At 35.9% G+C, this 17,697-nt stretch overlaps 1 protein-coding gene across 2 annotated transcripts in view; it reads left to right on the top strand.

The window, feature by feature from the left end:
* The window catches only part of LOC121385166 (double-stranded RNA-specific editase 1-like), a 148,318-nt gene that overhangs the window by 4,522 nt on the left and 126,099 nt on the right, over positions 1-17,697 (top strand). The window contains exons 2-6 of one of the 2 annotated variants that reach the window (XM_041515713.1): positions 3,894-3,982; positions 4,801-4,889; positions 6,422-6,510; positions 12,480-12,742; positions 16,153-16,279. In XM_041515713.1, the coding sequence (XP_041371647.1) occupies positions 6,486-6,510; positions 12,480-12,742; positions 16,153-16,279 (415 nt within the window). In that variant the 5' untranslated portion in view covers positions 3,894-3,982; positions 4,801-4,889; positions 6,422-6,485. The remainder of the gene's footprint in view (positions 1-3,893; positions 3,983-4,800; positions 4,890-6,421; positions 6,511-12,479; positions 12,743-16,152; positions 16,280-17,697) is intronic. The other variant, XM_041515712.1, reaches the window with a different exon arrangement.

Raw genomic sequence — 17,697 nt, 5'->3', positions numbered from 1 at the left:
ATATATTTCAAGTTGCATTAACGGAACAAAATAGGGTTATTGTATTTTTCTCTGTTAAATAATCCAAAGGAAAAATGTACACTATTAAGCCTATTGATATGCTACGTTGGAGCAAAAACGACAACCCACGATACCCAAGTGATAATTTTCTTTTCTTTGGGACTACGTAATTGGTCAGTTCTGTGGTTTTAGATGGAAAAGTCTACTTAATCAATAGTTTTACAAAACTATTTACAGTAATAAACCATGTCCATTACCATTTTAGGGGCGACAGGTAATATTCCACAATACCGGTATGTATTTTTGTGTCTAGACAGCATCAATTAATTGGCTCGTCTGGTTACCAATCAAATACACACCTGCCAATCAGGAATCACAGGTAGAAGCAACTAACAGCATAGACCAATTAACTAAGAAAACACTCTGCGTATCATTTCAGTACGTAGGTTACTGCACGGACAAAACATTAATTATTTCGACTTGTTGTATGGCCACTTTGACAATGGTATTTCATTTTGTATTGAAAAATAATATATATAGTGCTGGATAATAATACTTATTGCTGGCTTACTGGGATGTGTATTATTACAGAACATTGCAATGTATGACTATTTATCATCCCGCAAAAAACAGATAGATTGTGTTTCTCTAGTTCTAAGGCTCATTCCTGACGTTACGCGTTAAGTATTACGTAACCACCAGCTCACCAGAGGGCATACTCGCTGAGATGGTACAAAATGGCTGCACCCGTTATATATAATAGCCGCCACATTTAACCGTTTTATTAATTAACTATACGATTATACTTGTTGATATTAAGCAATGATGTGCATTATATATCGTTGAATATGCATACCAGGCCAAATGCCTTAATTGTCCCCTCCTTTAAGTTTGAATTTGAATGACACCAGTCTTCCAATGATTTCACTTTGTGTCTCTTTACGGGGGCGGGATGTAGCCCAGTGGTACAGTGCTCGCTTGATGTGTGGTCGGTCTGGGATCGATCCCTGTTGGTGGGTCCATTAGGCTATTTCTCGTTCCAGCCAGTGCACCACGACTGGTATATCAAAGGCCGTGGTATGTACTACCCTGTCTGTGGGATGGTGCATATAAAAAATCCCTTGCTGCTAATTGAAAAGAGTAGCCCATGAAGTGGTGACAACAGGTTTCCTCTCTCATTATCTGTGTGGTCCTTAACCATCTGTTTGACGCCATACACATGTATATCCGTAAATAAAATGTGTTGAGTGTGTCGTTAAATAAAACATTTCTTTCTTTCTTTTTTTGTGTCTCTTTACAATAACAATAAATTGAGTGCATGAAATTTTCGTTTTAAAAACGCTGGAAAAATTGCATTTTAAAATTGATATTTGAACATTACTAATTTTTCTTTTTTACACCTGAATGTGTGTGAAGAAAATCTTGTGATTAAAAAAAATGGTACTGTTTACGAAATAGGATTTAAAGTGAAATTATGGTAAGAGCCTTGAACCTGTACCGGACTACATACATGTACATGTGTATGTTATATTTATTGTGAACAAAGCCAGAAACAATAGTGTGAAAAGTGACTACAGTTCACCATTGTTGGTGGAGGTTGACTGGCCTGTAATTACTAAGATGTGCATGATGGTTGGTTGTCAAATCTATACTTGATGGTTATGAAAATATTAACTGCAATTGTTTCTGAAGTCAGTATGATGGAATAAATGCATTTAGTACATACCTATTCAATCTTACTATAGTGATAAAGGCCTTTTGAAACTGTGAAATAAATGTATCCTGTATCGCACATATGTGTAATCTGGACCGGAACTTTTAAATGGGGAATTCCCTTTTTCTTTTTACTGCACTTAGCACCTTTTATTTACTTATGTCATATACAATTTACAAATGACTTCAAATTAATATTTTGTCCAGAATTATGAGAAAAAAAAAAAAGTACCGACCTGTAAACAATGTTGTCTGCTTGTTATAGAAATTTGACAGGGGTCAAGGTAAGTAGACTAGTTTGTATTTTAATGTGGCACAGCATTGTAATAATACAGCTAATTTTGAATTTAAATGACGTCAGTATTCCAATGACGTCACTTTGCATCTCGTTACAATAACTATAAACTGGGTACATGATGTTTCCTTTTTGGGAAAAATTCCAATGTAAAATTGCTATTGGATTATTTTTTTTTAACATTACTAATGCACCTGGATGTGTTTGAACAAAATCTTGTGATTAAAAAATTGTACCTTTTACGAAATATGGATTTTTAGTGAAATTACGATAAGATATGCTATATTTATTGTGTACGAAGCCAAAATAAGGGTGCGAAAAGTGACTGTCGTCGACTTTAGCAACAATACCATCGCATGCACCGTCTCCTCACGTAGAAAACTTGAATGAACTGTCAACCGGATTATTCAGTGGAGCGATGATTTATGGAGGCACATTTAATATAAACTTAAACTTTTCAGCAACGAATATTCCATGAATATCAATAAAAAAACCCACACCGATGATGACTTGGACACTGAGTGAACAATTCTTGACATTTTTCTTCGTTGATAAAACTGGCACGCTGAAGGTTTTCTGATGTATTACGAGCAAATTAAATATTATATTGTTCGTGAATTTTAGCTATTACATTGTCTTTAAAAGGCATTTCAAACAATATTAAAATTATAGGTAACTTTTCACTCGTTCTTTCTTATTTCTGTTTATTGTTTAAATAGAACTATATTCCTATGTGTAATAATTGGTGGTTCATCGATCCACTTAGTAGCTGATCTAGTTGTGTAAATTTAGAAATCCCCGTCATTAGCTATCAGTGTTACAATTTTTGAATTATTATTTGGAAAAAAAATTCCAATTTAGGGGATGTAATAAATACAAAACTCGTGGATTTCCTGCCGGAAACCCCTCTGCCTGCGGCATCGGGATTTCCTGCAGGAAATACACTCGTGGAATACAGAAATCAGAAAACAACATGTATGTAGTTTTGTCTATGTATACATAGCCATTGAATATATATGTACATGTAGATCTATTGGAAACTTAAAAAGTCACATTTTTAGAGTGTTTTAGTTATTATTAAACTGAAAATCACATTTATGTTTTGTGAACAATTTCATATGTAAAGTATTGTGGTTTAATTACTGAGGTCAGTGTGGCTTTATCACTTTTCAATTTGATTATTACCAATGCATCTGATCGTATTTGGGGTGGGACGTTGCCCAGTGGTAAAGCGTCCGCTTGATGCGTGGTCGGTCTAGGATCGATCCCCGTCGGTAGACCCATTGGGCTATTTCTCATTCCAACCAGTGCTCCATAACTGGTGTAACAAAGGCCATGGTATATACTATCCTGTGTCGGATGTTTCATATAAAAGATCCCTTGCTGCTAATCGAAAAGAGAAGCCCATGAAGTGGTGACAGCGGGTTTCCTCTTTCAATATCTGTGTGGTCCGTAACCATATGTCTGACGCCATATAAACGTAAATAAAATGTGTTGAGTGCGTTGTTAAATTTTAAAAAACCCATTTCTGATCGTATTTCAAAATTTGTTTTTATTATTTAAACAATTGTACCTGTAAAGAAATAAGCATGATGTACAGTGACGGTAAAATATCTAAAATTGATTGAATACAAAGCCAAATAATGGTGACACAATGCCATGTCGATGACTTTAAAAAACTTTATGATACCTATCACTGACCAGCACATTGTATTACATACCTGTACATTGTACACAGTAGTGTTAACAATACAATTTAGTGTGTCAAGAAAATGATTTAAATGTTTATTTGGCGTAGTGCATTTTTACTGTACTGGAATTGAAGATGCCTTAAATTTTATAAATCATACCTTATTGATGATTCAATATTTTCTTTGTCCATAAGGTCATCGGGTGTCCCATGCAATATTTAAAAACTATGGCAGCACCAAATTTGATTGTCTTGGAGTATGGCAACATTTCAAAGTTGTTGTGGTAAGAAAGTCTGATATGGAATTTTAGTTTCATATCGACCCAAGCAGATTGCGAGTTCAGTTTTCTATTTCTGTCAGCCAAACGACCGGCACGTTATCCGTCCGGTGCCCCTCTTTGACTGAGTAGAGATAGGTTTTGTAGAGAACATGCAGTCTGCCATCTCTCTCTATAGTCAGTCTCTCCCAGTTGGTTACGTTTGTGAAATATTCTTTTGTTTGCACATGCAGACCGACTGTGAAGTGCTGACGAACAAAATCAACAGTCAGTCTGTCAGTAATTCACTTTCATCTGGAAGTGCTTATGAAATGATTTTTGCAAAATAATTAACTGTTATTTTATTTGATTTAACTTTTACTTTACATAATATAATTATATATCTTTATTTGAAATTCCTAGTGGCTAAATATACATGTATGTCTCAATATTAAATTAAGTCAAAATTTGAAATATTGATATATGTATTAAAATGTGATGTTTCTTTGCTGTACATACATTATTTTATCAGTGTTATATCATTTAATTTTTTTGTTGCATAATCCTTTTTGGTCTTATTTGTGCAGATTTTTTAACCCTTGTTTACAACACATTTTTCTGAAACAGAACATTAGTTTTCATTAAGCTTTTTAATTTCTTAAGAAGATTTGATTTGATTTTAAAAACTGTTTAATGTGCAATATGTTTAACAACAAAATGGAATATCATTAGAACTTTTAGCGTTAAAATACTGTTGGTTACTTGAAATAGTTTTATGAAATTCTTTTTAATTGAAATTTCTGATGTCTTATAATTATTGATGCAATATTTTCTTTGTCCATAAGGTTGTCGGGTGTCCCATGCAATATTTAAAAACTATGGCAGCACCAAATTTGATTGTCTCGGAATATGGCAACATTTCAAAGTTGTTGTGGTAAGAAAGTCTGATATGGAATTTTAGTTTTCATATCGACCCAAGCAGATTGCGAGTTCAGTTTTCTATTTCTGTCAGCCAAACGACCGGCGCGTTATCCATCCGGTGCCCCTCTTTGACTGAGTAGAGATAGGTTTTGTAGAGAACATGCAGTCTGCCGTCTCTCTCTATAGTCAGTCTCTCCCAGTTGGTTACGTTTGTGAAATATTCTTTTGTTTGCACATGCAGACCGACTGTGAAGTGCTGACGAACAAAATCAACAGTCAGTCTGTCAGTAATTCACTTTCATCTGGAAGTGCTTATGAAATGATTTTTGCAAAATAATTAACTGTTATTTGATTTGATTTAATTTTTACTTTACATAATATAATTGCATACAGTATCTTTATTTGAAATTCCTCATGGTTAAACATACATGTATGTCTCAATATTAAATTAGACAAATTTTGAAATATTGATATATGTATATATATATGTATTAGAAAGTGATGTTTCTATGCTGTACATACATTATTTTATCAGTGTTATATTATTTAAATTTTCTTTTGCATAATCCTTTTTTGGTCTTATTTGTGCAGATGTTTTAACCCTTGTTTACAACACATTTTTCTGAAACAGAAATATTTTCCACCTACATCTTTTAAACTTTTGATCTAAGGTCGACGTCAGTCATTTTTTGCACTCCTGTTTTGGCTTCGTACACAATAAATATAGCATATCTTACCGTAATTTCACTTGAAATCCATATTTGGTAAAACTTAAAAGGTACAATTTTTTAATCGCAAGATTTTCTTCAAACACATTCAGGTGCATTAGTAATGTTCATACAAAATAATTTCAATAGCAATTTTGTACTGGAATTTTTCCAGCATTCTTAAAACGGAAACGTGATGTACCCAGTGTATGGTTATTGTAAGGAGATGCAAAGTGACGTCATTGGAATACTGATGTTATTCAGATTCAAAATTAGCTATATAATTACAATGTTTCGTCACATTAAAATAAAAACTGATCTACTAACCTTGACCCCTGTCAAATTTCTATAACAAGCAGACAACGTTTACAGGTCAGTATTTTTTAATTTTTCATAATTCTGGACACCGTATTAATTTTAAGTTTTAAAGATGAAGAAATAAAAAGTACCTTTTGTCCAATATATTATATAAAAACATTACCATTGGATATGTTTTATTTATTGTGTACGAAGCCAAAACAAGGGTCCGAAAAAACGTGACTGTCGTCGACCTTAGTAACAATGTAACAATTCAGTATGTTGCTCACTCATTGGAAAAATGACTGTATAATAAATATTCTAACGCTGGTTTTCAATAACCTTTTTAATTTCTTAAGAAGATTTGAATGGATTTTAAAAACTGTTTAATGTACAATATGTTTAAAAGCAAAATGGAATACCATTAGAACTCTTAACGTTAAAATACTATTGGTTATTTGAACTAATTTTATTAAATTCTTTTTAATTGAAATCTCTGATGCTTTATAATTATTGATTTAATATTTTCTTTGTCCATAAGGTTGTCGGGTGTCCCATGCAATATTTAAAAACTATGGCAGCACCAAATTTGATTGTCTCGGAATATGGCAACATTTCAAAGTTGTTGTGGTAAGAAAGTCTGATATGGAATTTTAGTTTCATATCAACCCAAGCAGATTGCGAGTTCAGATTTCTATTTCTGTCAGCCAAACGACCGGCGCGTTATCCGTCCGGTGCCCCTCTTTGACTGAGTAGAGATAGGTTTTGCAGAGAACATGCAGTCTGCCGTCTCTCTCTATAGTCAGTCTCTCCCAGTTGGTTACGTTTGTGAAATATTCTTTTGTTTGCACATGCAGACCGACTGTGAAGTGCTGACGAACAAAATCAACAGTCTATCAGTAATTCACTTTCATCTGGAAGTGCTTATGAAATGATTTTTGCAAAATAATTAACTGTTATTTGATTTGATTTAATTTTTACTTTACATAATAATATAAATTTAAATCATTATTTGAAGTTCTTAATAGTTAAATATATATATAAATATTAAATTAGGCTTATTTTGAAATATATATATATATATATATTTGAGTGATGTTTCTATGCCTTGCTTATGAAATGATTTTTGAAAAATAATTAACTGCTACTTGAATTTGATTTGTTTTTAGTACTTGTTGGTAAATGTATTACTTTGTTTATTAACAAAAAAAAGAAAAAAAGAAGTGTTTTATTTAACGACGCACTCAACACATTTTTTATTTATGGTTATATGGCGTCAGACATATGGTTAAGGACCACACAGATTTTTTTTAGAGGAAACCCGCTGTCGCCACATAGGCTACTCTTTTATGACAGGCAGCAAGGGATCTTTTATTTGCGCTTCCCACAGGCAGGATAGCACAAACCATGGCCTTTGTTGAACCAGTTATGGATCACTGGTCGGTGCAAGTGGTTTACACCTACCCATTGAGCCTTGCGGAGCACTCACTCAGGGTTTGGAGTCGGTATCTAGATAAAAAATCCCATGCCTCGACTGGGATCCGAACCCAGTACCTACCAGCCTGTAGACCGATGGCTTGCCACGACGCCACCGAGGCCGGTTTGTTTATTAACAATTTATTTCATTGTTTTGGTTACATAAAGTAACAATGTGTCTGTACATGTACACAGGGCTTCTAGAATTTATATAAAATCCACTTGCCATGGGATCAGTGATTTTTAAAATTTACTAGGCACGAGTAAAACTTCACTAGCCCTACTTTACTTTAAGTTATTACAATTTTAATAATGATAGTAATAATCGGATATGTCACCTAAAGAGCTTAAAACACTAACATTGGGGGTTTGGGTGGGTTTTTTTATTATTCAAATCTACAAAATAGACATAACTGCAACATTTGACAGCAAAAATTCAATAGCCGTCTGGCATGGCAATAGTAGTTATTTACTAGCCTAACATTGAATTTCACTAGCCATGGGAGTGGGGCTACCATAATCGAGAAGCCCTGTCTGGCATGGTGATAGTTATTTACTAGCTCAACACTGAATATCACTAGCCATGGGAGTGGGGCGACCATAATCTAGAAGCCCTGTCTGGCATGGTGATAGTAGTTATTTACTAGCCGAACATTGAATATCACTAGTCATGGGAGTGGGGCTACCATAATCTAGAAGCCCTGTCTGGCATGGTGATAGTAGTTATTTACTAGCCGAACATTGAATATCACTAGTCATGGGAGTGGGGCTACCATAATCTAGAAGCCCTGTCTGGCATGGTGATAGTAGTTATTTACTAGCCGAACATTGAATATCACTAGTCATGGGAGTGGGGCTACCATAATCGAGAAGCCCTGTCTGGCATGGTGATAGTTATTTACTAGCTCAACACTGAATATCACTAGCCATGGGAGTGGGGCGACCATAATCTAGAAGCCCTGTCTGGCATGGTGATAGTAGTTATTTACTAGCCGAACATTGAATATCACTAGTCATGGGAGTGGGGCTACCATAATCTAGAAGCCCTGTCTGGCATGGTGATAGTAGTTATTTACTAGCCGAACATTGAATATCACTAGTCATGGGAGTGGGGCTACCATAATCTAGAAGCCCTGTCTGGCATGGTGATAGTAGTTATTTACTAGCCGAACATTGAATATCACTAGTCATGGGAGTGGGGCTACCATAATCTAGAAGCCCTGTCTGGCATGGTGATAGTAGTTATTTACTAGCCGAACATTGAATATCACTAGTCATGGGAGTGGGGCTACCATAATCTAGAAGCCCTGTCTGGCATGGTGATAGTAGTTATTTACTAGCCGAACATTGAATATCACTAGTCATGGGAGTGGGGCTACCATAATCTAGAAGCCCTGTCTGGCATGGTGATAGTAGTTATTTACTAGCCGAACATTGAATATCACTAGTCATGGGAGTGGGGCTACCATAATCTAGAAGCCCTGTCTGGCATGGTGATAGTAGTTATTTACTAGCCGAACATTGAATATCACTAGTCATGGGAGTGGGGCTACCATAATCTAGAAGCCCTGTCTGGCATGGTGATAGTAGTTATTTACTAGCCGAACATTGAATATCACTAGTCATGGGAGTGGGGCGACCATAATCTAGAAGCGCTGATGTATATTGTATGTTATTGAACACTATGAGATTATTGGTAAATTTGGAGATAATGTTGACTGATTGAAGCTGGGTTACAGTGAATATTTATTGACTGTGGACTTTGCATGTGTGACATGATCAAAACAATAGCAGGTCATGACATTAATTTTAATAAGAGCTTTGTAAAGAAAAATAATATTTCTTTAACGACACCTCAGCACATTTTAAATCACAGCTAATGGAAAAAAAAGAAGCAGTTTGTTTTGTTTAAAAAACACCACTAGAGCACATAGATTTATTAATCATTGGCTATTGGATGTCAAACATATGATCATTTCGACAAAGTCAGAGAGGAAACCCGCTACATTTTTCAGTTAGTAGCAAGGGATCTCACAGACAGGATAGCACATAGCACGGCCTTTGATATACCAGTCGTGGAGCACTGGCTGGAATGAGAAATACACAGAGCTACATGTTGTATATAATGTCTTGACATAAAAAGAATATAGTTATTATGACATTTGATCAAGACTAATAGAGGCGAAACCTGCTGCATCCACATCGACTACTACTGGCAAAAATCCAGCAGCCACAATCTGTAGTCCGTCCCACATGGAATGCCTTTTTTCATGCTATAAAATTTACTACAAGTTATTTATTTTTGAGCTGATTGTTTTTTAACTTTATAACAAAAATAATATTTTTTTTGTTAATTCAAGAACACTTTTACTTTTCTTCTTACGTCAAAATCCCCCCCCCCCCCCTCCACCCCACCCCGAAATTATTTATAAAAAATATTTTTGTTGGGAGTATGGGACGGGACGGACTATAAGTGAAATTTTATCTACTTTTGTTTATTTAATTTTTTTGCTTCTTTTTTTGGGGGGTGGGGGGGGGGGTGGGATGCTTATTATACAGTTGAATCTTGTTAGCTTGAACCCTGTAGGTGCTCAAGAAAGTATTCGACCTAATCATTCAGTCAACTTGTAAGTGTAACTTGGGACTTTTCCGACATTTCCGAGTTTGACCCAACGAGATTCTACTGTAATTAATTATAATATTAAGTTACACAAATACATGTACTTTTTATAGGCCTGTCTATGATGGGTCGTATTATGGTATGGCATCCGTCCGTCGTCCGTCCGTCCGTACATCCTTCTGTTAACCTTTTCTTGTCCGGACCATATCATCCATACAGATGCATACAGGACCATCAAACCTCACATGTAGGAACAACTTGGGATGGCGGTGTGTCATACATTTACTAGGTCACTATGACCTACTTTTCACAGTCTACTGCACATAACAGTAAATCCTTGTCCGGACCATGTCTTGCATTCAGATGCATACAGGACCATCAAACCTCACATGTAGGAACAACTTGGGATGGCGGTGTGTCATACATTTACTAGGTCACTATGACCTACTTTTCACAGTCTACTGCATATAACAGTAAATCCTTGTCCGGACCATGTCTTGCATTCAGATGCATACAGGACCATCAAACCTCACATGTAGGAACAACTTGGGATGGCGGTGTGTCATACATTTACTAGGTCACTATGACCTACTTTTCACAGTCTACTGCACATAACAGTAAATCCTTGTCCGGACCATGTCTTGCATTCAGATGCATACAGGACCATCAAACCTCACATGTAGGAACAACTTGGGATGGCGGTGTGTCATACATTTACTAGGTCACTATGACCTACTTTTCACAGTCTACTGCACATAACAGTAAATCCTTGTCCGGACCATGTCTTGCATTCAGATGCATACAGGACCATCAAACCTCACATGTAGGAACAACCTTGGATGGCAGTATGTTGCATATTATTACTAGGTCACTGTGGCCAAGTTTTCATGGTCTACTGCACATAACAGTAAATCCTTGTCCAGACCATATTTTACATGCAGATGCATGCATGATCATTAAACCTCACATGTAGGAAAAACTTAGGATGGTGGTGTGTCACATACAATTACTAGGTCTCTGTGATACAAATAAATCAAATAATTTGTCTATATTCTTAACATCATATGGTTTTCTATCAAACTCTTGACGGGCGTATCGTGTACCTCACCGGTACTCTTGTTATACAATGTCATACATGTTTAATATACAACATGCATTATAATAAACACTATGATTTTAAGGTTTCGGCCACATGGCTTTTGTAAAACAAATTGGAGAGTTAATGTAGCAAATCCCACTGACCTAAATTGTATCTATGGCTAATTCGGTTTTTATTTGCCTCTCTGAAGAAGAAAACAAATCACCTGTTGGACTGGTGACTTCATCAGGCATCGAAATAAGCATTGTGTCTGGTAACCTATTTACAGGTTACCACAAAATATAGCCTGGTATTCTATAGGTTACCACAACTATGTGGAAGTTAGAATTGAATTCCTATTACTACTACTAATTTTAATGCTAAAACGCTGACATTCTGAAATTGTATCGGTGCGCGCGAACATTGTTACGAGAAATGAAATCCGGAAGTAAATTTATCTAGTGCGCGCTGCTTAAATCCGGATAGCCGAAATTGCTAGCAATTGCACAAGTGCGCATGAACATCGGTGCAATTTTATACGAGAAAACGAAACGCGGAAGTAAATTCATCTAATGGACGCTGCTTAAACGCGGAATGACTATAATTGCTTGCAATTGTACAAGTGCGCGCGAACTTCAATGCAATTCCTTACGAGAAAATGAAACGCGGAAGTCCGGAATGCATTGCCTGGTTTACATTCGGAAACGAAACTACCATTACGTTGAAATTTTTGTCAAGATTGAAACACCGTTCTCGACTTTTCTTACATGTGGTAACCTTGTGGTAACCTTCCGGTAACCTGAACGACCGTTCTCGACTTATTTCGATGCCTGCTACATATATATTTTTTAGCTCGCCCGTCAATATTTTGTTCTCACAAGTGAATTAGTACCCTCTCCCCCTTTTTTAATATTTTTTTTTTATTCCACTGCCCCCTTTCCTTTCTCTCCTTTGAATTCCATCTCATTTCTTCCCGATCTTCCTATCTTTCAACTTCTTTTGCTGTCCACCTCCACATCCCAGTCCTCGTCTCTCCAACCACGACGTGCTTGTCTCTTGTGGCTATCTGTGCCACACACCTGCCATTCCCCATCAGCTTTTAGCTGTGGGCTTAGTCTGACCATTTTGGGGAGTGTTCAGTAGTTACTTCTGGCATTGTCAAGAGGCACTTGTAACCACCTACTATGCACCCCTACTACCGGCGGTCGTTAGTGCCATAGGTCAGACCAGCTTTATTAGCGGCAGAGGACGATGATACCAGGTTGCCCTCCCCTTTTTAATAAAATAAAATGTTTTGATTGTTCAAGCTAGTGTCGCAGTCGGTTCACATGCTTGATACAAGTTTGCTTAAAAGTATGTACGATTAGGATGTCCTAAAAATTACTTTAGTCAACCAGCCACGTTCATTTTATTTTTTTGTTTCAGTGGGCTATTGGCAGCCACCCGTTGATTTGGAAGCAGCCAATGCAGTCCAGTCTCTGCTGGACGAATCCAAGCAAGAAATGTCGGAAAGGGACATAACTTCTGCTGAGGATGTGGACGGGGATAGTGGGATGACAGAAAAAGATGGTGAGAATGCCATAAGTTACAGCTCCAAACATCCGGCGATGCACCTGAATGAACTGAGGTCTGGCTTGAAGTATGAATTCAAAGGAGAGAACGGAGAAGGCAAGGAGAAAATCTTTGAGGTATGTACTGTCTTGTTATTGTTACAGCATGGTTCATACTGGAACAAATTTTGGTATAGCCAATTATCAGATACTAGTACAGTGTTCGAGATTAAACATTTTGGGCAGTATTCCAGATGGATACTAACATTTCAAAATCTAGTATCCCACCTGAGAATTTAGTATTCCACTTAAATGAATTCGCAATCAAACGGAATCGGCTAAAAGATTTGCTGCATCTATTTTTTGTAATACTGACAAATTAATACTTGGCAGTAATCTATAAGTGTTTCTGACATTATTAATAATAAACCTACCTGTATAAATTTGAAGGGAGGAAACATCCAACAAAAACAATAGCGATTTATCAGTTCCCAGTCTATTGCTACGCTGCTATTGCTCCAGTGTAGCATTATACTGGGTACGAGTTGGAGGAGATGTTGTTACGGCATAGCATTAGACTGGGTATGTGATCGAAAATACTGTTACTTAACTTCACTAGTAAATGATGTCTTTCATTGTTTCAGCAAAAAATAAAAACGCAGGATTGAAAAAACCCAACAACATTATATAGTATCACGGTGGGATACTGGGTTCTTGAAGTTTGGTATCCAAAATTATATTCCGGTATCCCTGTGATATTGGGATACCATTAATCTCGAACACTGTAGTATAGTGAGTGTGTTCAGATATAAGTAGTGTTTTCCCTTGCTTGTTTTAGCATGGTGTGCCACCATGTCTCAATAGTCTAGTGCCATCTTGCCTTAATGAGCGCCATGCTTCCCTGAGATTAAACAAGCTGTTAATTCTAAAATTGTCTTTATAAAACATTCAGAAAATTTATTATTAATTAATAAAATATCCCCATTATATATTTTGCCATTCCTTTATTAAAGCAAGCACATTAATTATATTTAATTTTATTTCAATTAGTTTTTGGTCTTTAAAAAAAGTATTCTAAGAATGATGAAAATGCCCCAAAAGTGTTTGTCTACCATACCTAGCCAAATTTCTAGGGAAAACACTATATACTTAGGTTACAAATTTAACATGATTCTGTTATTCCACGATTACCAGACTTTGGGTCGGAAGTGTAAGATGATGAGACGGAATGTCAAAATATCTATATTAAATAATGTTTATTTTTATTTTGGTGGAATCCTAAAATTAAAAAAAAAATCAATATCTGGATATATTAAATTTAGTTTTTAGCAAACCAAAAATGTTGTTGTCACTTATAACAATGAGCAGTTGGCTAATTTGGTAAAGCATGCAATTATGCAATGAGTCGCACCGACTTGTCGCATGCGATTGAATTGTACTGTGAGAACAGCTAAGTTGTGTCGAAGTCGTACCGATTTGAGCATGTCCTATTTCTCACGACAAATTGCATGCCACATGGCTGCAGTGTATATAGCTACGTCTGTATTAAATATAATAATATTAAATACAAATATGGTAAGCTCCATAATTGTTGTGTTAACTCTTATCCACCCAGCTTTACAACAAGAAAACGTCATCACTGACCCAAGTTTCCAACGTGAAATGTAATGTAATTTTGAACCTGCTTTTTTCGACTTCAAATTGTAAAAAAAAAACTACTAATGTAACACGTTTTGACGTGTGTCATAGTTTAGAGGACATACTAGTGAGTCTAATTATTGAAATAAAATTTACAGAAGAACTTAATTCATATTTTTAAATATATATTTTAAAACCCTACGATCATGATCCTTGGCGTCATTGTTTATAACGCTTTCACAAAGTTTATTTTAACTTTCAATTGATGACCAGTAATCCCATCCATCATCTACTTCAAAGTCTGTATTATCAGTTATTTTTGGTGAATACATCCTTTACAAATCTTCAATTTTCATTAAATAATAATGTCTAACATGTTTTAAATGAAAAAATTATACAAATAGTGAGAAATCGAACCCATGTGCACGTTATGTCATCAAATTACGATTACACAAATTTAGACTGTTTTTTGTTTTCGTTTCTATATTGAGATAACAACTTAAATACGAATACCAGTCAACAAAATACACTGAATGTGTTCAATTGTCATTCTATGTTCTAGCATTCACAGAATCAAGATAGATAACCCCTGTAAATGCTGACATCTATGTTTACGAAGACTGGTCGCATCTTGACTACAGTCGAGAATAGGTTTTTACATTAGTTATGCACGTCTTGACTGGGAGGGAAAGAGTTAAAGGAATTAAAATTTAGCACAATGTGTGCAGTGTTTCTACCAGAAAGAAATTTTTGGGTATGGCGCTATGGAATTGAATGCAACCACAGTCAACAGGGGGTATGGGGGCCTCCCCCAGAAAGAAAATGGGTTAGGTTTAGGGTTTGGGCTAAGAAAATCATACAGTAATGATAAGAGTAATTAATTTTGTCAAAAGATTAACTTAACATTCCTGAGTTTGCTGCAATTTTTAAGATATTATCGACTAAAAGAGACTTTAATGATTGTAATTACATATCACATATATTTTTCTGCATAAAATATTAGTGGCTGTATAGTAAACATGTTTCTGCTTATTCTAATATTTGTACTAGGTTAAATTTAATTTTATTTCCTTTGTTTTGTTTTTTCATACGTACGAAATTATTTGAAGACAAATTCCAGGTTGGGCTTCTTACAAATATTAAGATGACCAGAAACACACTTAATATGCAGACACTGATATTCTAAACAAGAAAATATATTTAATATTTAAGTTTATTCGTAGAAATATTTTATTAGTCGGAAGCATGTTATAATGCAGATAACCCAGGAATGTCCCTTTTAAAAAATTAAATCTGCAGAAACAAATGTGGGTATGGCGCCATACCCGTGTTACCCTCTGGCAGAAAGCCTGGTGTGTATGGTAGTTGACAAGACCTCAGTGCAAAAAGATCCTTACGGAATATGGCACTGATACAAGTACAATGAAGGCGGTTAGTAGTACAAATCAAAAAAGGAGAAATGAAGGAAGGAAGGAAGGAAATGTTTTATTTAACGACGCACTCAACACATTTTATTTACGGTTATATGGCATCAGACGTATGGTTAAGGACCACACAGATATTGAGAGAGGAAACCTGCTGTCGCCACTTCATGGGCTACTCTTTTCGATTAGCAGCAAGGGATCTTTTATATGCATCATCCCACGGACAGGGTAGTACATACCACGGCCTTTGATATGCCAGTCGTGGTGCACTGGGTGGAACAAAAAATAACCCAATGAATGAATGAATGAATGAATGAATGAATGAAAGAATGTATGATAACATCCCAGCAGAAAAATACACATCAGCTATTAGGTGTCAATCAAAGATAAGCAAAAATGGGTTATATTGATGGAAAATGTTAAAATGGCCGTGCACATTATATACCTGTAGATCTATAGCTGAATGTTTATGTGTCTTGTTTACAGATCTCTGTTGTAGTGGATGAAGAAGAGTTCGTTGGCCAGGGACCCAACAAGAAGATTGCCAAGCTGGAGGCAGCGAAAACCGTTCTTGAGAAGAAGTTCAACATTATCTATGATCCGGAGGCAGCTGGTAAGTCGATTCTTTTCCTAGACCTACTGTACACAAGAGTTGTTAAATAAACAAAATACGAGTTGATGTGGAAATGTTTTTTCTTTTCAGCATCACCTGTCCTCAAACAAATGCATATTCCCCTTAAGGATAGTAGTCTGGTTCGAACATCCCAACAGCCAATGGAATGGGCTAAAATTCTTCCACTGCAACCTCCTTTCTGTTCCAATCATGTGACTGTAACTTCCTTTGTTTTTCTTCACTCTTGTGGTTTGGATGTCTTTCCTTTTTGCATTTGTTTGAGGACAGGTGATGTATCTATAAAAAGAGAAAACACCTCAAGTTTCCTCCATATTATGTTTGATATAATTGGCCATGTGAGGTCACACTTTTTCTTTGTTTTTTTACTACCTCACCACATTTATATTTGTCTGTTACCGCATAAAATGACTCACAGTGTGTGTCACCCTTGCTCCTCATGGGCGTGGACCATATTGCTGACGTCCAGCAAGAAATTCACGTCCCAGTCTTCATACATTGCCTGGAAATAAAGAGAGTTTATTATACAAGTGTGTGTCGTACTGATTTCACGAACCGAGTGTCAGGATTTTTGTATTGCCCGAGCGGGAGCGAAGGTAATACATGAATCCTGACACGAGTTTCGTAAAATCAGTACGACTCACACGCGAGTGTAATAATTTCTTTATTATCCATATTATTATTGTTGTTTTCTTTATGAATAACAAGACCCAACTCGAGATGTTTCACCCACAACTAGAAGAAGATGACGAAATGACGTTATATTTCAAATGTACAGTCTGAGCTAGGACTGGAGAAGCAACGTAATGTTATGCCGTCGCTTTCCAAAATTACGTCATGACACTTGTTATTTATTACACGTATGCTTCATATGACTATTATTAACTCGGTTATGTTAAACTATGTGGATAATACAAAAAAATAAAGCTGGGAGTAAAATGTTTGAAACGAAAGGCTAAAATGTGTTCCTTTAAGGTGATGCTTGTGTGTTATTGAAAAAAAGTCTTTACAGTTTTGCCCCAACACCATGAACTGTTTCCCTCTTTACAGTCTAAAATTGCCTGATGTATTTCAACCAATGAGATATCTCGCCTGCTGTAGTCTGAAGGTTAATGAATTTATAATTGTTCAATTTAAATTAAATAGTTTTTTATGCTATTTATATTATATATTAAAATATTTGAATGTTTTTGTTATCACTCCAGTTTATACTTTCTATAAAGACTCAATTCTGTGTTTGATTTCTGTTCTTCTTGCCTGTCAATATGTGTGTGTGTGTGTGTGTCTGTGTCTGTCCGTGTCTGTGAGTGTCTGTGTGTGTGTGTGTGCGTGCATGTGTGGGTGGGTGTGTGTATTAAGTGTTTTTAAAAGCATTGTGAAGACTGGTGGTTAGCTACCTG

Source organism: Gigantopelta aegis, chromosome 11, assembly GCF_016097555.1.
Source record: "Gigantopelta aegis isolate Gae_Host chromosome 11, Gae_host_genome, whole genome shotgun sequence".
Classification (NCBI taxonomy): Eukaryota; Metazoa; Mollusca; class Gastropoda; order Neomphalida; family Peltospiridae; genus Gigantopelta; species Gigantopelta aegis.
The sequence above is the reverse complement of the archived record's forward strand: the minus strand, read 5'-3'. Positions and strand labels throughout refer to the sequence as shown.